At 36.8% G+C, this 24,062-nt stretch overlaps 1 protein-coding gene across 2 annotated transcripts in view; it reads left to right on the forward strand.

Annotated features, from left to right (window-relative positions):
• Window positions 1-21,153, forward strand: part of TAF1B (TATA-box binding protein associated factor, RNA polymerase I subunit B) — a 66,682-nt gene extending 45,529 nt beyond the window's left edge. For both annotated transcript variants that reach the window (XM_038560752.1, XM_038560753.1), the window contains 7 exons: window positions 4,282-4,429; window positions 6,444-6,621; window positions 7,195-7,241; window positions 9,081-9,171; window positions 11,469-11,539; window positions 12,556-12,778; window positions 18,084-21,153. In XM_038560752.1, coding sequence (XP_038416680.1) covers window positions 4,282-4,429; window positions 6,444-6,621; window positions 7,195-7,241; window positions 9,081-9,171; window positions 11,469-11,539; window positions 12,556-12,778; window positions 18,084-18,282 — 957 coding nt within the window. In that variant the 3' untranslated portion in view covers window positions 18,283-21,153. The remainder of the gene's footprint in view (window positions 1-4,281; window positions 4,430-6,443; window positions 6,622-7,194; window positions 7,242-9,080; window positions 9,172-11,468; window positions 11,540-12,555; window positions 12,779-18,083) is intronic.
• The last annotated feature ends 2,909 nt before the right edge of the window (window positions 21,154-24,062 follow it).

A 24,062-nucleotide genomic window follows, 5' to 3' on the forward strand; every position in this document is an offset into this window, starting at 1 on the left:
ACAAACTTCTCTCTTGCTTTTTAAAACTCAGTATTGCATTATGAGTATTTTCCTAAGTCATGGAACAGCCTGTGAAAACACTTTTTAATAGCTGTTTAATATGTATGTATGTAATGTATACCTAACATAGGTGCCCAATAATAAGGAAGTGATGGGTTCATAGAGGGAAATATTTTTCAGCCACTAAAAATTATGTTTTCAAAGGCTATCTCATGACATTAGAAAATATATACAAAATATAATTTTAGGTGAAAATGTAGGAGATAAAGCCATTTACATCTAACTCGGTTTGTACAAAGGTTCTCAGACAGATGTGAGCTTAGCCTAAGAGCAAGATAAATGATTAGATTTTAGTAGAGGAGTGACATATCAGATTTGGATTTTGAAATATCACTCTTGCTGGTAGCTTCAAAGTGGCAAAAGCAGATATGGGGATACTGTTTGGTTGGGAGTCCATTCTGGAGGCTTAGTGTAGGAAACAATTGTGGATGTGATAAGAAATAGCATTCTAGACTCAGCTTTGAGGTAAACAGTGCGTGTGCATATGGTGTGCAAGGAAATGGAGCTGCCAAGGATGATTCCTAAATGTTTGGGTTTTGTGACAGGGTAAGGAACTCTGATGGAGGGATAAGATTCAGGGGTATGGAAGATGAAAAACTCAGTTTGGAACATGTACATTTGACATAGTGGAAAGATATTCTAGTGGAGGTGTCAAAGAGGCTGTTGAATTGAAATTCCCAGTGTTATAAATGTGGATATGCCCCAAACAGCTGAGAGAAAAGTCTCCAATATGCTAACAATGGCTTTCTCTAAGTTAGGAGCAATTTTTATTGTCTTTATCATAGTATTTTATATTTCAAAAATTTTCTGTAATCATGTATTGTTTTTATAATCAAATTTAAGTGTTGCTAGAATACATTCATTATGGGGTTATTTATAGTTATTTATAAATTGGAAACAACTTATATGCATAACAATGATTGAAGATTGGTAAAAAAAATAAGAATGATATTGAAAACTCTGTAGGCACTTAAAAAAAAAGTTTTCAGCGTTATTCAAAAAGGAAAATTCCGTTTAGAATAAATGAAAATGTTGAAAGTGAAGTCTACCATACTGACTTGAGACTATGAGAATCTAGAACCTATTGTAAACTATAATATAAATCTATAGACCTTCATTATTAATAATTATTTTATCTTCAGTTCACATGTGAAAGAATGGTAGCCTATTTTTCACCAGATACTTAGTTTGACATATCAGCTTTTTGGGTGGACATTTGAAAATACATTAAATCTTTGTGGCTTAACAGATTCCTTTTCATTTACTACAATTCCTTTTCATTCCTTACAATTACTAGTCCATGAATTCATACATTAAATTGATTTTTTGAGATGATTATTTTTCTAAGGGAAACATTCACTGCTCTGGTGCTTATTTTGTTTGCAGATAAAAGTGCTTAATTACGTCTCCTACCTGCATTATTTGAAAGGATTAGTTGCCATAAGTCTTGTCAGTAATGTTAAAATTATCTTGAGAAGATTCTTCAGATCTTGTGCAAAATGAAGCAACATTCTAAATGAGTTCATTTTATAAAGAAAAAAGACTACTTCCTCCCAAAGGTCACTGAGAATTTTTCCTTTTTTTCTCTTTTAAATTCACAGATTAGAATACAGTTTATAGTACTTGAGTGTACAAGTAGAATTATTCCATCTCAACATTTTAAAAAAACTTAAAAGGCAACATTGTTACTTTGGATTGACAGAAATTTATTTTGTAGTCTTCAGCTACAGGTTGATGATTTGTTAATAATACAGCATAAACCAAAGACCTTTTTTTCTAATAAAACTTGAAAGTTTAGATATTGAAATAGTGATATCAAAATAAATGCAAAATAAATACAAATGAGATTGTAGCTTCAGGCAAAGTAAAATCAAGCACACTTATACTTTCTAGAAATTAACAGTGTAATTGTTTTCTATAAGCATATCCCAGTACCATTATAAAGCATTTCCTTGTGCTTTACCTGAATTTGCAAAGTAAAATTTAGCAGAGAAATATTTATTCCTTTAGTTGGCTCCCAAACACACTCACACATTTAGAAGATGGGCAAGACATGATTTAACAGCCGTACTTTCACAAACAACTTGGGGAATTTTAATTGACTATTAGCTCAAATTGGGAAAATTTTTTCTTAGAATACAGATGAACTTTCTAATGATTAAACCCATTAACAGTGAAATAGACTACCTTTGGGGAAGGTATTGAGTTCCTGTCCCTGGAGATTTGTAAGAGGGGTCAGACATCTGCCTGCTAGGGATTTTGTAAAGTTGGACCATAAACTTCTAAGGGTGTCCCCAATTCTGAATAGGCCAGTTAGATTATTTCTCCTACAAAGTGATGTATGAAGTATTTCTATTACACAACATGGTTTTACTTACCTGGTATTATCTTTCCTTCCTTGCCACTTTTTGAGGTAAACTAGATCACAGAAAAGTAAGCATATCACAAATGTACATAGTTGATGAATTTTCACAACCTGAACCAGTCCCTAGATGGAGAAACATTACTAGCACCCCTGAAGCTCCACCCTGATGTTCACTCCCTTCGTTACCTCCCCCACTCCAGAGTAGTCACTACCCTGGCTTCTCACTCTATAGAACTTGGTGCTGAGTTGCTTGAGTTTTGTACTTTATATACCTGGAATCATTCTCTTTTGCGTCTGTCTGCTTTCTTTTAACATGATGTTTTGAAGACTCATTCATGTTGTTGCAGGCAGAGCATTCACTTCCTTGCTATAAAATGTTCAATTATGAGACTATATCAAAATTTTCTTACCGTTAATGGCATTTGTGTAGTTTCCAGCTTGGGGCTTTTACAAATAGTGTTGCTAAGAACATTCAAATCCATGTCTTTCCCTGGACATCATGCACATTTCTTTTGGGGATATGTAGCTAGGGGTAGAATTGCTTTGCCACAGAATGTACATGTGCTCAACTTTAATACTGCCAAACAGGTTTCCCAAATGTTTGTCTTCAGGCGCAATTGTAATAGACTTCTACCCTATCAGAAATGTTAGTTTTTCCAAAATTCCACAAGACTTACAAAAAAACCCATCTTACTAGAGATACTTGATAACTTTCTATTTTATACTATATGTTCGCGCACCTTATCTCCCTTTCTAGATTATAAACCCCTTAAAGGCATTGTTTTATTCATCTTTACATTTCCCAAAGTACATTGCATAGATTCCAAATCAAGTGTTTTTATGTAAATGGATGAGGAAATGAGGAAAAATCATATGTAGTATTAATTTCAAGGATGTTTATAAGTTGCAAAAATAAAAATAGCATACTAGATGAGCTACAGAGGTAATCTTAAAGTGAACAGAAACAAATTTATTAATAGTAGCTCATAGATTTTCCTGGATTCTATAAGACAATTTTATATGCAGTTACATGAGAGAACATGAAGTTGAATTATGCAGAGTTTTTTTTTAAGATTTTTATTTGTGAGAGAGAGACACACAGGGAAGTTCAATCCCAGGACCCTGGGATCATGACCTAAGCAGACAGTTAACCACCCTGGCATCCCTGAATTGTGTATTTTAATTTTTTAAAAAAGATTTTATTTATTTATTCATGAGAGACACAAAGAGGCAGAGACACAGGCAGAGGGAGAAGCAGGTTCCCCGCAGGGAGCCCAATGTGGACCTCAATCCCCAGACTGGGATCACACCCTGGACCAAAGGCAGACGCCCAACCGCTGAGCCACCCAGGTGTCCCTGGATTATGCATTTTTAACTATTAGACTTAAACCCTGGTGTTAGCTCCCACATAGAAGCTTCTGAATATTGTGAAACAGCTAAATTTGTTAGCCGTGAACTTGAAGGTGAATGAGAGGGTGTGGCGAGGAAGTGTGAGAGGGAAGTCGTTCTGTAGAGCAGTCCTGACGGCTTTAGATCTCTAGTTTGGTCACAGCTTTGTCCCTTCCCCTGGTTCTTCTGTGACTGGCAAGGAGTAATGATTTCACTCTATCACGGGGAAGACCAGTAAGAGTTTTATGAGCCAAATGGAATTTTTTAGTGGTTTTTTAATTTAGTGTTATTACTATTTTAAATTGCTGTTAGGATATTAGGGATTTATGGGTGTTTTCCCCTTAATGTAACTTTTCTCCACATTCTAAAATTCATTCAGTAAATACATACTACTTCTAAAATCAGAAAATATTTTAAAAAATAGTTTATGTTGCAAAAGTTGCTACCTTGATTATTTTTTGTTTCAGTCTTGGCCTACTTATGAGGATATCTATAAAAAAACGATTGAAATTGGCAAATTCTTAGATTTGCCACGTTTTCCAGACATAACTGAAGACTGCTATCTTCATCCAAACATCTTGTGTATGAAATACTTGATGGAAGTCAATCTCCCTGGTACGTGTGGTGTATGTGGTGAGGAAGCTTTTATAGAATTGTAGAATTACAATGAGCAAAATATAGAATCCTCTCAAATCACAGACCCATCTGACAGAGTCCATCATAACATGAAGCTTAATTTCAGAATCCTTTCTTAAAATATTTCAGGCTATTGAAAAATGTTAAAAGGACATTGTTCATAAATAATTGATTTGGGGATATGCTTGGTTTTTACAGTAAGTTTGCTGAGTACAATTAAAGTAACAAATGTTTCAATAATTAATCAGCTGGACACCTTCCTCCCCCCCAAAAAAAAAAAACAGCAAGTCATCATTTACATGAAGCATGATTATTATATAATGAATTCTAATAAACAGTATGGCAGAAGTTAACTAACTTATGGTAATATTTTTATTGTTTGGTAACATAATGCTATTTCCAGTCCCTAAAACAAATGGAGGTCAAAGTCTGATAGGATCACAGTGAACTCTTTAAGGCAATGAAACACAGACCTTGTTCACAGTATACCAAGATGCAGGTAACCTGATGGAATCTGCCGATGGAATCCATCCCTGAATTTCTCACAAAACTAGAAATGTGAGAAATTCAGGACATATTCTTTTTTTTTTTTTTTTTTTTTATTTATGATAGTCACACAGAGAGAGAGAGAGAGAGGCAGAGACACAGGCAGAGGGAGAAGCAGGCTCCATGCACCGGGAGCCCGACGTGGGATTCGATCCTGGGTCTCCAGGATCGCGCCCTGGGCCAAAGGCAGGCGCCAAACCACTGCGCCACCCAGGGATCCCCCTCAGGACTTATATTCTTAAGAGAAAATACAAACATGGTGTGGCTATCCTATTGCTTAAGCAATATAAAAAATGATTGAAGATATTGTTAATAGGAAAGGAAAATACATATGTTAATAAAGCAATATACAAAACTATATATATATATATATATATATAGTGTAATTCCAACAGTAAAAATAAAAATAAATATGTAGTAACATATATATGTTATATATATATACACACACAAACATACATATATGTGTGTATATATATACAAATGTAGTACTAGGTAATAGAAAGAACATAAGGGATTATCAAAATGTAACTGATACAGACTGGCTCATGGCAAGGTCTGGTTCCTATGCTTGCTGTTGGATGGAGAGGGGGACTAGAGTCCGCAGGACATGGTGACTGAATATGTGTAGGAAATGCAACTTAATTCAGTATAATTTATTATGTTCTTCCAAATAATAACTAACTGTTCACTTAAAATTAATTAAAATAGAACGTTGTAAATCTTAAGTACTTAGATTACTGAGTAAAGAAATGTGCTTAGTAATTTAGAGTTTTCAAAGTATATTCACTTACACTATCTTATTTAATCTCAATTTACTCTCTCACAACCCATTTTATAAATGAAGAAACTGAAGTTAAGTGACTAATGCAGAGTCACAAAGCTGATGATTGGAAAGCCTAAATATATAGGCACTAGGTAGGCTTTCTGGTTCCAAGTGCCACATTATTCAGCCTTGAATAATGGATGGAGGCTAAGGTACCATATAATTTCTTTGGGAAAACAGTACATCAAGTTTAATATACATTGAGGCTTCTAGTGTGCTAGCCAAGGTGCCAGCCAGCTAGTTAGTATACATTCCTAGACAGGCTTTTGGTCTTATAGGGGATTTTGTTTCAAGTAAATGTAAATTGCTATAGAAACACAGACAGGAGAGTTGTATAAAATGATAGAAAACTAGCCTGTGGTGTGTGTTAGGTATCAGAAAGTATCCTATACATAGTAGATGTTTTTAGGAAGTCCAAATAGGAAAAGAGAGGCCTTGCCAGGACTCCACCATTAGTGTTTCTATACAGATATCATTTTTTAGTTTATTTTATTCACATCCTGAGTTCTAGCATGGTACCCTGTTTTAAGATGATAAAGCTTATCTTACAGAGGTACACATTAATATGATCTAGTTAGGCGAAGAATTTAATTCATATTTTACTGTTTTATTCTTCAACAGATGAAATGAATGATTTAACCTGCCAGGTGGTAAAAATGACTGGAATAGGAGAAGTGGATTTTCTGACATTTGATCCCATAGCTAAAATGGCAAAAACTGTTAAATATGATGTTCAAGCTGTTGCTGTCATTGTAGTAGTATTGAAACTGCTCTTTTTATTGGATGACAATTTAGAATGGTAAGTGTATGTCAGTTTTATGAAGAAAAAATTGTACTGTTTTCACCTGATTATTCAGAGTAAAGGAATCCACATATTATCTCAACAGAAAATAGAGGCCCTCTGTTGTTTATAGAACACTGACTAGTAGTGACAATTACTTCTAACATGAATTTTGACTCAGCTGTCAGAGAGTTAATTCTACCTTAGTAAGTTATTTGTGTCATGTTTTATTCCTATTTTTTAGGTACATCACATGTTCTTCTTGCTTCACTGATTCCTGAGTTTAAATCATCATACACAAATCCTAAGGAATCTCGTAGCAGTTTTTCTGTATGCCTTTAGGTTCCTGGTGCTATGTAACTTCAAAGATTATTATTTATTTATTTTGGAAAATAAACAAAAGGGTCTCTTCCCCCAAAATGCCAATAAACAATGGCAGGGTGTATAGTGATTGCTTCTCCATTAAAAATTAGCATCAGAAAAAAAAAAAAAAATTAGCATCAGTTTCAAGTATTCCATACTTTTTTTTCAGAATTCAAAATTTATCTTCAAACAAGTGACTTCAAAATAAATTGATTTGCTTTTTTCCAGGACTTTATCTAATATTGCTGAGAAATATAATGAAAAGAACAAAGAAGGTATTTAATTTTTTATCATTCAAATTCAAAGTGATTGTAAGTGGTAGATTAAAAGATGCAATAAATGTGAGGAAGAAACTTTGAAAAATATACAAGTACACGTATACATACACATGTATACAAATTGTACCTTTTACCAGAATTATTTCTTCATATAATTATCCAATTATATACCTAGGCTGCTAAACTTCAGTGATTTCCTACTATGTGTAAAGAGCAGCCTGCTTTTTTACTCCCAGCTTCTCTTCACTAGCTGTACTAGACTGTGAAGATACTGGCAGTTTTGTGACTGTACCATCTGTTCAAATGCCTCAACTTTTGCTCATGCTGGTCCTTCTACCTGAAATGTTTCCCCACCTCCCTCAATCCCTCTCACATCCACCTTTATTCTTCAAGATTCTACTTTCTCTTCACACCTACTCCTGACCTCACCACTTCCAATCAGAGCTAATCACTCCTGCCACAACCACTCCTACTCACACATCTGTTACAGGTTTAGCACATGGAATTAAAACTGGGGGACCGAATGTGTCTATCCCTGTTAGACTGCCGGTACCTGTAAAGTGCTAGGAATAGCTGATGTAGAGTAAAGCACAAGATAAATGATAGAAAGATAGGTAGGCTGTGAGTTTCTAGAGGGAGGGGCCATCTTTTTATTTTTTTATGTTTTATTTAATGTATTTTTTTTTTAAGATTTTATTTATTCATGAGAGACACAAGCAGGCTCCATCCATGCAGGGAGCCTGATGTGGGACTCCATCCCGGGACTCCAGGATCACACCCTGGGCCAAAGGCAGGTGCTAAACCGCTGAGCCACCTGGGCATCCCCTATTTAATGTATCTTTAGTGCCTAACAGTGTCTGGTCTAAGAGCAATTTGGTAAAGTTGGGTAGATAAGAGTTCTTAAATTCAATTCTAGTTTCTTAACTCCCTCACTAGGATTTATGTTCATTGTTTTTAAATTAAACTTCAGCTTTATTGAGTATAATTGACCTATAAAAATATATGATCTTTAAAGTGCATATTGTGATAATTTGATATATTTGTACACTGGGGAAGGATTCTCCTATCTGGTTAATTGACACATTTATCACCTCACATTTTTATCTTTTGTAATTGTGTGTGAACATTTTTTTTTTAAGATTGTATTTATTTATTCGTGAGAGACAGAGAGAGACAGAGACACAGGCAGAGGGAGAAGCAGGCTCCCTGCCCAATGCAGGACTCGATCCCAGAACTCTGAGATCAAGCCCTGAGCTGAAGGCAGACACTCAACCACTGAGCCACCCAGGAGTCCCTTTTGTAAACATTTAAGTCCTGTTTCCTTATCAGACTTCCTTGGTGTGATACAGTATGATCAACTGCAGTCACCACGTCTTATATTAGATTCTCAGACCTTATTTATCTTAAAGCCAAAATGTTGTACCCTTGTATCAGCCTCCCATCCCTCAGGTCCTGGAAACTACTTTTCTACTCTCTAAGAGTTTGACTTTTCTTTCAAGATTTCACATATATGTTCATTGGTTTTAGGAGCTTGGATTTAATGCTAGAAGTCAATTTGTGACATTGCTTCATGTCAGCCTCTACACAAAGTAAAAGGTTGAACAAGGTATCTTCTAATGTCTCTTCTTATGCTGTCTCAAAAAAAAAAAAAAAAAGATAGTTTTTAGTATAATCTGGGTAGGGCCACAGTATAGATAGGAATTCAGGAGTCATGTTAAAGGAGACAGTGACTCCATAATGTTTAGTTATATCAGTGCATGAAGACTCAAATGAGTAATATATATGGCTATAAATGTGACTGATTTGGTTACTAATCAAGGATTTCATTTCTTTCAGATAAGCCATGGTTTGATTTCAGAAAATGGTACCAAGTTATGAAGAGATCTATTGATGAGAAAAAACAAAAGTGGGAGGAAGCCAGGGCTAAGTATGTTGTCTCTTCTGGTTTTAGGTTTACCTGCTTGATTTCCAAATCTGTTACCTTGTATTTGAAAGCTGAAGTTTCATCAGTTAGACTCCTTAGCATTATTACATTTTTTCTACAAATACTAACCCCTGTGTTCTCATTAACTTTTTTGTGTGTGTATGTTATTATTAATTAAACTCTAGATTTTATTTGGATTAGACCAGTGTTTCCATTAATGTCCTCTTTCCAATCCAGGATCCAATCCAGAGTACCACATTATACTTAGTTATTAATTTTTTATAATTTGCATGAGTCACACTTATATTTCTCATATTCCTCCTCCTTCCTTTCTTAAAGTTGATCATTTCCCGTCTGTTTTCCAATATTAGAAAGATTATAAATATCAGTCTGTGACATACATAATTGGCATATTCCCCCCAAATAAAGATCCCTACAAAAATCAAAATGGAGGAAAGCACAAAGAGAGGATATTTAATTCAGTAAGTCTTGCCATTTGACTTTGAACTCTCATTCTGATGTAGGTTCATTGATAGGGTGGAAGGAGGATGGCTGTAGAGACAGACAGTGCTGGGTTTGAATCCTGATTGCACTAAGACAAGTTGTGTGACCACGGGCAAGTTGCTTGATTTCTTAGCCTCTGTGCACTGAAAGTTAGTTTGCTCATAAATTTTCATAGATGCTATCTATATCTTACATAATATAGAGTATTGATCTTTCTATTAATCTCTGAACAGTTTTATATCTATCCTTAGAACTTTGAGTCTTTACAAGACTTAAAGAAAAAGTTAACATCTCTGGATTTCATGTAACTTTATGGTAATACTCATTTGATCAACTAACCTTATATACTTTGAGAAAAATCAAGGCTCTTCAAATTAGTTAAAATGATAATTCATTCAGCTCCAGGATCCTCATCAATGAAATAGGGATAGTAATGCCACTTTGTGTTCTGAGAACTAAATTTAGTTTTCACAGGTAGAACTGGATTATTTATCATCTATATTAAGAGAGCTTTTAAATAGAGAAACAGACTTTGGGGATGAATAAAGCACTGTGGGGAAGAGGCTCCTTGCCAAAAAGGGGAGAGGTGTAGTAGTTTCTCACTATTCAGGTTTGATACACAATGATGAAAGAAAAGAGGTGGGGTGTGAACTTATTCTGACAGCCTATGGGTACCCAGGAAACTGGGTCCTTCCTCTTCCTTGTCAGAGAAAGAATGTCTCTTTAGTCATTGGGTCTCAGTGGTACAAGAGTAGCAGGAAGAACAGAAGTTCATTCTGTTGTCTTAGGCTATCTTGGAGAACCAGCCACTGGGTCTTCCTTTTTATGGCGTCAACAGGGATTGTCCTGACTGATACTGAGGCCAGGTATTCAACAATGATGCCACTCAGGCATCTCATTGGTAACTAGGAATTAATTCATTAGCTCAAGCTGAGCACCAACTTACACTGCAGACATAGCTATTAGAACCCAAATTGGGCAGTGTTCAGTTACACATCTTAGACTTAGTGACTCTTAGTGACTCTTTTGGGGAGAATTTAGTGACCAAAGAGAGTCTGTTTTTAAAATGGCATCTTCCAGGGAGAGCCCAGGGGTCAGGGAAGAGATTGTCCAGGGGATACATTACCAAGATTCTTCTGTATAGAGTAGGTGCTTTGGGCTAAGTGAGATACCATATGTAAGTCACTGCTGACTAGGGCTTGGGCACAAAGCCCCTGTGTATGTGATCTGTTACCTGTCTGTTTTACCCTACCTCACCCTCACTGTTGACATAAATTTGTAATTTTTACCTGTTATTCTGATCATCATCTTCCATGTTGTCAGATGAAGGTTATTAAAGCAATTTCTGTAGCTAAGTATGGGTCCCTATGTATGAGATTACGAAAAACACTGGTAAACAGTAGTTGAAAACCTAATAACAGCTTAAGAGGTTGCTTTGATGACTTCCCATTGTCATGGAAGATGTTGGGAAGAACATGGAGGAAAATTTAAAGGCATGTACAGGAAATCTTTGCAGCCTTTGGGTTAGGCAGAATTTTGTAGATATGATACCAGAAGTATGATCTATAAAAAAAATTATAAATTGGACTTCATCAGAAGAAAGAATATCTTCTCTTCAGAAGACACTGTTAAGAGAATGAGAACCCATACAGTGGAAGAAAATATGTGTACATTACATATCTGGTAAAAGATTTGTATCCAGAATGTATAAATAATTCTCATACCATGAGAAAACAGAAAACCATTGTATATATTTCTTCTCCAACCTGCTCCAAATGTTTTTCTATATTGTACAGGTATCTATGGAAAAGCGAAAAGCCCCTCTACCACTCATCCATTGACAAAGCAGTAGTATATAAAAGAAGAGGTGAGTTGCATTTTCTCTTAACACCATATAGCAATACTGTTGTAGAAAAGCTAAATATCGGGACACCTGGGTGGCTCAATGATTGAGCATCTGCCTTTGGCTCATGAGGTCCTGGGATCGAGTCCCATGTCAGGCTCCCCTCGAGGAGCCTGCTTCTCTCTACCTCTTTCTATGTCTCTAATAAATAAATAATTAATTAATTTTAAAAAAAAGAAAGAAAGAAAAGCTAAATATCTTGACTTGGGGTGCTTGGGTGGCTCAGTCGGTTAAGTGTCTGCCTTTGGCTCAGGTCATGATCCCAGGGTCCTGGGATCAAGTCCTGCATTGGGCTCCCTGCTCAGCAGGGAGTCTGCCTCTCCCTCTATCCTTCCCACCTGCTTGTGATTCTCTCTTGCTCTCCTTTTCTTTCTCAAATAAATAAATCTTTAAAAATAAATAAATATCTTGAATAGTGTGCCTAGGGGCACCTGACTGGCTCAGTCTTTAGAGCATGTGACTCTTGATCTCAGGGTTGTGTTTCAAGCTCCCATTGGGTATAGAGAATACTTAAATAAATAAATAAACTTAAAAAAAACTAAGGGATTATTTTACTTCTTCAACAAATATTCCAACACTCATCCAAAGAAATATCATCCTCCGTAAATCTCCAGAGGAATCTGTTTCAGGAACGTTGCATTCTTTAAAACAGAACTTAAGTTCCCACCAAAATCTAAAATCACCCTATATTTGTATGACTTTCAGAGAGAAAGTGGAGAATTGCCTGTAGATTGTCTTGTTCATTTTTTTCTCATTGTGTTAAAAATATATAACAAAATTTACCATTTTAACCTTTTTAAAGTAGTTCCCCAATGCCCCTCATCCAGTTTCAACTCCCTCCTGTTGTTGTCCTCTTGCATTGTCATGATGAATTTATCAAAACTAAGAAAGTAATATTAGTACTTGACTAACAACTAAACTCATCTATGATTTAACATTACTTTTTATTTGATTTCTTTCCTTTTGTCCTCCATTTCCAGAAATGGTGGTGAATCTACAAAAACAATTTAGCACACTTGTTGATTCAGTACCAACTGTTGAAAAAAAAAGGCCTTCAAGTTTTCAGTTCAACTGGACTGAAGGAGACTCTACAAGAACCTGTTTCCACGGACATGGCCTCCAGGGGATTCTGAAGAAGAAAGGCCAGTCACTGACAACCAAGAATTCACTATATTGGCTTAGCACACAGAAATTCTGTAGAAGGTATGTGATGCTTTTAGAAATCAAAGGATAAAAAAACATCGTGAAATATCCAGTTTGGCATGAAGTAGTATTCTTTTCTAGTTTAAAAAAAAAAAATCACGTAAAATTACAGTTGACTATAATAAGAACCAGATAGGTTATTTCTTGGAATTAGAAGATGTTGGGCTTATAAGCATGAAAATTGGGATTATACATTGAGTCTTGTTTAAGAGTTTTAGGGAGGAAGGTGTTAACTAACCTTATTGTGATAATCATTTCACAACATTGCATGTTGAAAGTATCTCAATAAAGCTGGAAAAAGTTTTAGATTATAAAGACTTTTTTCATTGTGACCTCATATTTTTATACTAATTTCATTTTATACTAATCTCACTCTTGATACATAGAAATTGTTTATAAGGCAATTTCCCAGCAGTGAAGAGGACGTGCGAATGAATTGGGCTGTTCATATCCCAACGCTGCTGCTTGCTTATTGTGAGAAAGCTGTTGACCATCCTTGTAGCTCTCTCGTCCCAATTGTAAAACCAGCCTATGAGTGAATTATGAGGGAGCTTATATCTTTATCTTTTTCCCATGGCACAGAGAGCATGTAATACTGATCTTTTTTCTCTTCTTAAAACCTCCAATGGCTCCCATCTTATTCAGAGTAAAGTTCAAAGACCCTGAGGGACCTACAGGCCCCTACAATTCTCTGACCTTCCTCGCTTACCTCCTTTGCTCTGTGCTCACTGCCCCTGTTCACATCGACCTCCTCACTGTTCCCTGAACTTGCTAAGCACACTTCCCACACAGACCTTTGCACATGTTAGGCCTCCAGCCTGGAATGCTTTTCCTTATGTATCCACATGGACTCAGTCCTGTTGGGTTTTTGCTCAAATTCCACTTCCCCATCCTGTCTAAAATAGCACCTACTCTCCCCTCACCCTCACATGCACACCTCATCATTCTCTACTCCCCATGCCTGTGTTTTATTTCCTAAAGCTCTTATCAGTATTGAATAGATTATTATATATTTATTTTGCTTTTTTGTCTACCTCCTCACACTAGAATAGAATATAAGGTCCTTGAGTACAGAGACTCTGTCTTAATTAATGAAAAATCCCAGAGGCTAGAACAGAGCCTAGTATATAGTAGGTGCTCACCAGTCTTTTGCTGATTGAATGTGTAGAAAATAGAGTATGAGAATTAAATGAGATTTTGGTGTCTGTCATATAGTAATTCTCAATACATGGTAACTGATCATTACTTTAAATAAAACATAATTTTCTATTAAAGAGTTTCTCTTCCTGAGTTGAGTATCAATCAAAGATAAGTAAAATGTAGAAAACACATTAGGAGATAACAAAATGAAGCAATTTGTATGAAAATTTACTACTCACCAAAAGTTTAGCTGAGTCTAGAATGACTACAGAGTGGCGCTGTCTTTACAACAGGAACAGGGAAAGGCTGGAATCCAAACCCCAGGGTCAACTCCACGTCTGAGGTGTTACATTCCTGTGCAATGGTCAGTGCAATGGCTTTTTCCGATTTTAAGATTTCATCAGAAGGAAGAGAAAAGGTTGTAGTGTGCTGGCTGGTGAGGAGCACCGGCATGAGACCTGTAAGTTAGGAAGTGGTGTTCTGGCACCCTTCTGTCTCTCATGCCTGCGGAATTAGTCCTGAGTGAGTTAGGGGGGAGCTTCTACCTTTATGGTGCAATCAGTGTATTTCTAGGTCTTTCTAAATCTTCACAGATTTAATACAGTAATATAAGAAAATTAGTTACAAATAGACCTTGTATAGTTGGAGATGAAACAACTGAGATTTTTTTCTCTGCATGAACTATAAGGCTAAAAATTATAACCTATAGATGAAGCATTAGGGATATCATGACTTTATGCACCAAAATTTTGTCAACCTTGCTTATTTAGACCATAGCCTAGAACCACAGAGTAAGCCAAAAAGGCTCCTGCTAACCAATAAAAATGTCACAAAGTCCCTGACTAGAGCTAATGCACTTTTCTCAGAAAACCTCTGAGCCCCTCACTCCGAGCCAGCTTACTCTGCCTTCAGGTGTGTTTCTGTCAGGCTGAGATGTCTGATTTCCAAACTCCTAATCATCAAAAGAAACAAAGGACGGAGACTGTGAGGTGCTCTGCTGATAATCATCTTGACTGCAAACATAAATGACATCCACTTGACAAACGAGAGAGGAGCCAGCATCAGAATCAGAAGCAGACAAAAGAACTCAAGTTCCAGCAGACTGAAAGTTCATTCATGACCACTGTTTAATTGCTCCACCTAACAAAATAAGCCTAATGGGGTCTCAGCTATAACACAGAGCATGACCCAAAATGCTGTGTGCATTCTCTTTGGGTTTGTTTCTCTTAGCTGTATTTTCTAATGTTTTTACAGTAAAAATGAACAACTTATAATACCATAATTGTAAAGGCTAAAAAAAAAAAAAAAAAGAAAAAAAAGAAAGAAATGCTGTGTGCTCTGTTTAAAATAACCAAATAGCATGTAACTCAGTTTTAAAAGATGTCCATACAATATGGTTAAAATGAAGTGTTTTGATGCTTCAGAAAGCAAATCTTCAACTGTATAGAGAATTTTGTTCCACAGAAGGACTCATGTCTGAGGGTTCAAGAGACAAGCATCGTACAGTAAAATAATTATGAGAACATTCACACTCAAGCCTTAAGAACTAAGCAGAGAAAGGCCATAAGAGCACTTCAGATACAAAAAGTTGTTTATGCTTCTTATCTGAGGCAGAACTAACAGTCTTCATGAATTTAAATACCCTTAATATTCCTCACATTTGTAGAAGTACCGATCTGTAAGTAGGCCAGTTACTGACAATTAGCTAGGTCTAACAACCCATTGTAGGCGCTGGCTAATCAAGTATCTATCCTAGGCCTCCGTGAGTAGGGCAGGTGGTTCCTCTTTCCTTCCATAAGAAGAAGTACTTCAAATTGCCATCCACAGGAAATGGAGAGGCTTTGGATGCCCTCTTACTCCCCCATACATACACATCCCACAAACATTTGATTTGAATTTAAAAGATTTTAACTAATACTTTAGAGTTAAAAAAAAAAAAAAAGTACTCAAATAATCATATGTCAAATTTGAACATCTAGTATCTTTCAGACCACCAAAACATTAACTTGTGTTAGCAGGTTTATTTATTTTTATATGTATACGGACTTGGGAGACTATACCTTTTGCATACATTCGAACTTCTCACAAGGAAGTTCTCATAAGGAAGTTCAAATGTACCTTTACACCCTTCTTTTATTTTTTATTTTTTTATTTATTTATTTTTAAAGACTTTACACCCTTCTTTTAAATGTAAACCTGTGCTTATCCCTTTGCATAAAATTGTATGAACGTATTCTGACAGCATCCATTTGCCACACATTTATTTTCCATGTCAGGGCTCAAGAACATCTGTTGGCACATGTTCTATGCACAGCAAAATACTTGGCAATAACAAATTGTATGTTATATTCAGTTTTATGGCTTTTAACTCTAGGATAGTTTTCTGAGTTTGTGATAAAGAGTGTAATTCTTACAAGGTATTGTTCATGATTCAATTATTTGGGAGCAAATAATTTGTATACCTTATCTTTCTGGTGTAGAAATAGAGCTTCCCTAAGTAAAAGAAACATTACTTTTTTACCCTTTTTGTTATAACTGTTTGTCTGGAAGAATCTCTCTTACAATTGCTGAAATTTAAAAGAAAAGAAAAGAAAAGCAAGAGGCCACCAGTTTGTGAGAATTCCTGTGAATGGCTTATATTTGATTTCTGTTACCGCAATGAGTAGTTGAGGCTAAATGCCCTATTAGTGAATATGGTAGGGTTTTGGCTTTATTGTAGATTGTTAAAGTAATCTTAAGATTTTTAAGTGAAAACAAAAACTGATTTGAAAAGAACCTAGTGGAGGTGAACATTTTTGAGCCCTTACTGTGTGCTGACCACTGGGTTAAGTGCTTGATATGTATTCTCATTCGATACTTTTGTTCAATCTGTGAGGTAGGCACTGTTATTTTTTCCTGTTTTACAGGTGAGAGAACTAAGCCTAGTTATCCTAGTCACAACTGTTGGGGGCAGAATTTTGTGATGTACATACAAACTTTCAGGCATGCATAAACTTTCAGGAACTTAGGACCATATATGTTATATAAGTCCTAATATCTAAAGGTTCATATCTTCTGTAGGGTTAAGGTTTTTTTAAAGCTTTTTATTATGGAAAATTTCAAGTATATTAAAAAATAGAATAGTATAATGTGCCTGTCATTCAGCCTTAACATTTGTCAATATTACTATAGACTTGCTTTGGACATGCCAACCCACTCCTCCACCTCTGCCCCCAGATTATTTGGAAGCATATCTCAAATGTCATAGTATTTTTTTTCAAATGTCATAGTATTTTTAAAAACAAAACCACAATAAACATCAATCACACATTAAAAAAATGAATAGTAATTCCTTAATATTATCAAACATTCAGTCAATGTTTAGGCTTTCCCAATTGCTATGAAATTTTTAATATAAGCCAATCCAAATAAGGCCCATACATTGGGCCTTATTTTGCAAGTAGCTAAGATATCCTTTAATTGTTGGGGTTGGTAAATTCCCCTTTTAGGTCTTTTTTTTCCCTGCAGGGAAAAAATTACTTGTTGAATAATCCAGGTCTTGTGTCCTATACAATTTCGTAGTCTGCCTTTTGCTGATTACAACCTCTGATACCATTTAACATGTTCCTCTGTCCCCTGGATTGCCTACACCTTGGTATAGTTAGAGATGGGGTGTTAAAGATTCATAATTAGAGATTTGGTGGTAGTTGGGCACTTGATCTACTTTTAAGATAAGTGAAATTGCTTTGTAATCTCTTCTTTCTATAATAGTGCAAGATTATAGGCTACATTATCATGTCTGGTGTGTTATTTTGGGTGGGGATTAGGGATTATTTTAAAAATAGGCTCAGAATCTCTTCCTGTGTGCTATTGTTTGCCTTGAGCATGGTAAAAAGAAGCAGCCCATTTGGAATGGAAGGACTTGTGGGTAAGGAATTGTGAGACCTGGCTCTATTATCCTGGCACGGTAGCTAACCCAGGGACGGTGCTAACATTTTTTCCTCTGTAAAATTAAGTTGTTTTACCAAATTGTTCCAAGTTTCATTCCAACTCTGAGTACTATTTTAAGCCTAACTATATGTATTTGCTAGTTTGGGGGATGTTTCAGGGATAGATACATGTCATATGGTCATTTTTTTTTTTCATATGGTCATTTTAAGATAACTTATTTTTCTTCCCTTTCTAGCTATTGTAAACATGTGACAACCTATGAAGAATCAAATTTTTCACGGAGCTATCAGTTTATAATAAATCTCTTCTCCTTCCTGCTAAGAATAAAGACATCTTCTCTCCATGAAGAAGTGAGCTTAATTGAAAAGAGACTTTTTAAAGCAAAATATAGTAAAACGAAAAAGAAATCAAGATCCAGGAAAGGGAGAAAGTAACTGAGAAGAATGAAACAAACTTTCTTGGGAAAATATTTTAATAGTGATAATAATGTCAAATTATAATATTCTAGAAAATTATGGAAAATAGAATTTTATTGTATGTACACACATATATATGTATCAAATGTGCTTATAACATGTGTATTGGAAAATAAGTAAACAGTGTTTGAATTTATTTTTTAAATTATGAATATTTTTTGAGAAGATTAAAACAGTAAGTTTTATAAATGGTATCCAGAAATTTCTATTCATTGTATTTTAAGTTTGCCTTTTTTTTTTTTTGCCCTTTTTTTAGGCTAACTTTGCTTTTAAACTAGATCACTTCCTTACTCTTTATGCCCTAAAGAAAATCCCAGATCAAAGATCTAAATATCATAATGTTTTACATATACATATATATTACAGTATTAGAAGAAAACAAGTATGGCTGCTTTGATGATCTTGAAACAGGGGAGAACTTTCTAAGCATGCCCCCAAACCAGAAGCCAAAAAGGAAAAATTGATAATGTGACCACAAAGTCACAGGCAAATGGCAAACTAGGAAAATATATTTGCAGCATATGACAGACAAAGGAATAACTTCTTTAAAGTATCAATAGCTCTTGCAAAGCAAGAGGAAAAAGACAGGCTGAGCAAGGAATATGAAAAGATAGCCTTCAAGGGGAAGAAAAGAGATACAAAGGCCAACCCAAAAAAATGATACAAATTAAAATATATACTATTTCCCACATGTTAGATTACCAGAGATTTATAAAGGTCTATAAGATCTGGTGAGGATATCGAAAAATGAGGCATTCTTGTTCAGAGATTATTCGTGCAACAAATAGCAGCCGTGTTCCAGGCATATTCTGGGCATTGGAGATGGAATAGTTAAACGAGGTCCCTGTCTTTAAGGTTCTTCTATTCTAATTGGGTGGGGGCAGATAGTAAACAAATATATGATAGTTGGGCCAATGAGGTGCAATGAAGAAAAAAGCAAGGTAGGTAGGGGTGATTATAAAAAGTGGTTAAGGTGCCTGGAAGGTGACCTTGAGCAGAAATCAACTGGTTTGAAGTTCAATCAGGGGAGTAAGCCACATTGCCCTCTGGGGGAAGGTTATTTCCGCTTGATGGATTCAAGGAATAGGCTGTTCAGGGCAGCTGGAGTGTTAGGGTTGTCAGGGAAAGTAGTAGCACATGAAATGGAAGAGTTTGCATTCAAGGCCATGGTAAGAGCTTTGGCTTTTATCCCAAGAGTGTCTCAGGAAGCCAAGCCGTTAGAAAATTCTGAGCAAACGAATGGTGTGATGAGATCTATGTCATAAAAGGACTACTTTGCTCTGTACTGAATAGATTGCAGGGGAAAATAGATTGTAGAGGCCACAATACAGACTACTGTTCTGGTTTGGGCAAGAGATGGTGATTTGAACTACAGAGATTGTAGTGGAAGTGTTAAGAAGGGATTAAGTCCCGGGTATAGTTTACACTTATGAAATAAGGACTTGGTGATAGATTGGTTGTGTGAGAAATCAAAATGCCCCAATTTTTTTCCTGTACCATTTATTAAGATGGGGCTGCTTTAATTTCCCCTTAATCACCCAGTTTGTGTTATAGGGTTGCAGGAATAGCCAAACAGGCTACCCAGCATTGAATAGATGAGATTGACTAAGTAATTAATCACATGTACTTCCCACCTGGCAGAGGATGTAGCACACTATGCAGGCCCAACGAGGGTCATGCTTGGAACAGTGAACAACCAGGGATAGGGAGGCAGGCTTTGTTGTACTGGGGAATGGAGTGTCCCCTGGTTCCTGCCAGAGGGTGTGACTGGCTTATTTGAATAATCCCATGGGCCTGCAGGAATTCCCCTGGTCCTCTTGATAAGGTGTGTTTGATTAAGGCCCCCGGATCTGTGGGACCAGAGTGGGGAGGGGAAGTCAAAGTTAAGCCATTTTGGGGCCTTCCCAGTTTCACCAGATGTCAAGGCAGCACGTGATACCAGGCCTTAATTTTAGGCCCTACATCACAGGGGAACTCAGGTGAGTGGGGATCGGGAAGTGTTCGGGGCATGTTGAGTTTGGGATGCCTGTTAGACATCAGAGAGATATCCAAGTCTAAAGCTGGAGGGGCAAGGGGTCTATAGTTCAGAGGTCTGGGGTAATGTAAATGTAGGGAGCATCAGAATATAAGTCATATTTAAAAACTGTGAAGCCGGGATCCCTGGGTGGCGCAGCGGTTTGGCGCCTGCCTTTGGCCCAGGGCGCGATCCTGGAGACCCGGGATCGAATCCCACATCAGGCTCACGGTGCATGGAGCCTGCTTCTCCCTCTGCCTGTGTCTCTGCCTCTCTCTCTCTCTGTGTGTGACTATCATAAATAAATTTAAAAAAATTAAAAAAAAAAAACAAAAAAACTGTGAAGCCAGATAGGATCTTCTGGAGAGTTTGAGGTCTCCATGAATGCTAATTGTTGTTCAGCCAGGTTGCTTTCTACTCCTAGATTGCAGTGAGGTTTTTGTTTTTTTTTTTTAATCAGGAATTATGTTGTGTTTTTGTTGTTGTTTTTCAGATGCTTTTCCTGAATCTATGAGATGATAGTATGTTTTTTTCTTTTTTAGCCAATTAATATGGCTTTCATAATATGGTTAATAAGAAATTCAATGGAGTTTCAAATGTTAAACCAGCCTTGCATTCCTAGGATAAACCCATTTGGTCATGATCTTTCATCCTTTTTACATATTGTTGAGTTTGATTTACTGAAATATTAAGAATTTTTGCATCCATGTTTGTAAGAAATGTTCTGTAGCTTTCTTTTCTCCATTACCAGAAGGAAGAGTTGTAGATATTTTGGTAAATTTAATTCAATAAAAATGTCTTGAGTAGTTATCACAGTGGTTGTCAAAGTGTGATCCTTGTACCAACAACACTGATGTCACCTGAAAACTTACTAGAAATGCAAAATTCCAGGCCCTATCGCTGACCTGCCAATTTGGACACTCAGTTTATGTTTCCACATACCCTTCAGGTGATTCTGATGCACACTAATGTGAAAACCACTGCTGAATCACATATCAGTAAGGTCCAAAAATAAACGACATAGAATGGGAAGAAATGCTTTTAGGCTGCAATTAACAAAATCCCTAACTATCAAACCAGAAGTGTGTGTTTTTTTATTGTAACATAAGAAATGTTCTGGAAGTAAGGCATTCCAGATTTGGTTCAGTGGCTCAACAGTGTTATCAAGGACCCAGATTGTTTTTGCTCTGCCATTCTGGGCATGTTGGTCTTTTGTTCTTCAGCTGCTGCTTCACAATCACAAACAAGATGGAAGCTACGATTCCACACAAACAAATCCTGGTAGAAAGAGGGAACTATGACTAAATACTTTCTCAAGAGTCTCTTTGATGAGAAAACCTTTTCTAGAAGCCCCCCGGCAGAGTTTCCTTTACATTCCATTGGCCAGAACTGCACCATCCCTAGCAGAGGGGAGTAGGATCACCATGACTGCTTTAGCTGATCATGACATGGTAGGCATTTCTACCTACCCTAGGCTGAAGGATCTTTTTCTAATATTTGAGCAAAATTGGGTGCAATTAGGGAAAGGCAAAGGGACTGTTGATAGGCAATAAGAAATGTCTGTACATGTGGCCCTCCTCTCTAGTCTTAACATTTTATATGTGCAAAATACGATGTTATGGGTAAAACAATTCCTAATGTCTGTTGATTGTCTACCGCCAGTGCATTCTGTTAGGAGCTTTCTAACTCTTAGCATCCAGATCTGTTCTAGTCTTACAGAATGACCTAATAGTAATAAATGCTTGCATAATGTCTGATGTGCCAGACATTTTTCTCAGTGCTTCATATATTTTTTCATATATATTAACAATGGAGTCAAATTAATAGATTAGTTATTTATCCTCACAACAACTGCATGATGTAAGCACTATTACTCCATTTTACAGATGGGAAACCCAAGACACAGAGGGGTTGAATAATTTGAGCAAAGTTGCACAGCAAGGCTAGAAATAAACTGCTGTACTACACTCTTTCCTGAGACTTAGTCTTTGCTCCCAAAGTTTACAATGTTAGAAGAGTCAAATTTTTTGTTAAAGTTTTTTTTTTTTTTTTAGGTTTTATTTATTCATGAGAGACACACAGAGAGAGGCAGACACATAGGTAGAGGGAGAAGCAGGCTCCCCATGGGGAGCCTGATGTGGAGACTCCATCCCAGGACCCCAGGATCACACTGAGCCAAAGGCAGACGCTCAACCACTGAGCCACCCAGGTGTCCCTAAAGATTTGTTAAGTAATCTCTAAATACAACGTGGGAGTCAAACTCACAACCCTGAGATCAAGAGTCACATGCTCCAGCCAGGTGCCCCAGCAGTGTCAAAATTTATTTCACCACATTCGATAGGCAAAATTAATGCCACTTGATTTTATTATCTGTAAATTTCCCTACTCTCCATTCTGTAGGAGAAGGGTGGAGGGCAGCAAAGATACTGCTTTGAATCTTTAGTCTTACCACTGAAAGATATCTTCATCTCTTCAGGGTTAAAACAGCCATCTCGGAATAAATAGCAAAATGAAAGTTGAAATCCCTATTAAGGCTGTTTCTCATCCATCTTCCCTAGATGGCCTCTGGGCTCAAGGGTGAGATGAGAGAAGAGCTCCACCCTATATGTGTCCTCTAGGGCCTTGGCACCTCTGCAGATGGTCATGGGTGCTGATCCCTCTGCTCAGCCCCCACTAGCTCAGAAAGACTGGCGCTCAGCTCCACCAGCGCCCCCCATACTCTGACTGTGAGAATGAAGGTGCTTCTGCATCACCTCCATGCTCAAGGGTGCCTTAGCAGAGGGGACAGCCGTTTCTCCTTTGCTGGAGCCCTCCCCCACCATGTTGGCACAGGGCACTCTGAAGTGGTCTCCTCACAGCCTATCTCTGCCTGAATACTTGCCTCAGTTTATTTCTAAACTAGAAAGGTGCGCAATGATGAAATAAGGGAGAAGCAGGCTGAGTGCCATGCCTGGTGTACAAATCGAGGCCAGCAGCACCACAGAGGAGGAAGAGAGAACACAGCTGGCAGAGGTGGCATGGAAGTGCTGGGCTTCCGGGGAGGTGTGCCCCTGTTCCCAGGCTGCCCCTGCCCGGAGCAGGAAGCAACTTTTTAATCTCCTTTCAGGGGGAGCAAATAAATTATTTTGCCACTAGAGTGACTTGTGATATTTGTTGATTTGGGTGGCATCTCTTTTATGAACAAAACTTGTTTTTTTTTTTTTAATTAAATTCCTTACCTCTACAATGAAATACAATTTTACAAATTAGGTGACCACCCTAAAGGGAAATAAAACCAAGTAATATTTCATATGATCTCAGTTCCAGTAACTATTGTAATAGTGGGAAAGCAGATACTTCCAGGGGAGTGAGAATAGAAAGCAAGTTACTGCTGGGAAAACAGTCTTTCAATTGTGTCAGTGATCATCAGTCTATGCTCAGAGCCATGCAAATACAGGATATATGTGCTGAAGTAGAGAGAATTTTATGTTCTTCATTGTCTATCAAATTTGGATCATCAAAACCTCATGGAAAACAGCTGTGTGAAGCACACTTACTCCACATCTATCTACCTACTGAACATTTTGCATGTTTTCTCACTGTCTCCAGATAAATCTATCCTTCTTCATCTGCAGAATTAAAAGTTTGACCATAGTAGATTAACATACAAACTTCTAAATTTTTGAAATTAAAGAATTAAACCAGTGAGGTACAATGAGAATTTTTTCCCATAAGAATACAGAAC

This window comes from Canis lupus, chromosome 17 (genome assembly GCF_011100685.1).
Source record: "Canis lupus familiaris isolate Mischka breed German Shepherd chromosome 17, alternate assembly UU_Cfam_GSD_1.0, whole genome shotgun sequence".
In the NCBI taxonomy this organism is placed as follows: Eukaryota; Metazoa; Chordata; class Mammalia; order Carnivora; family Canidae; genus Canis; species Canis lupus.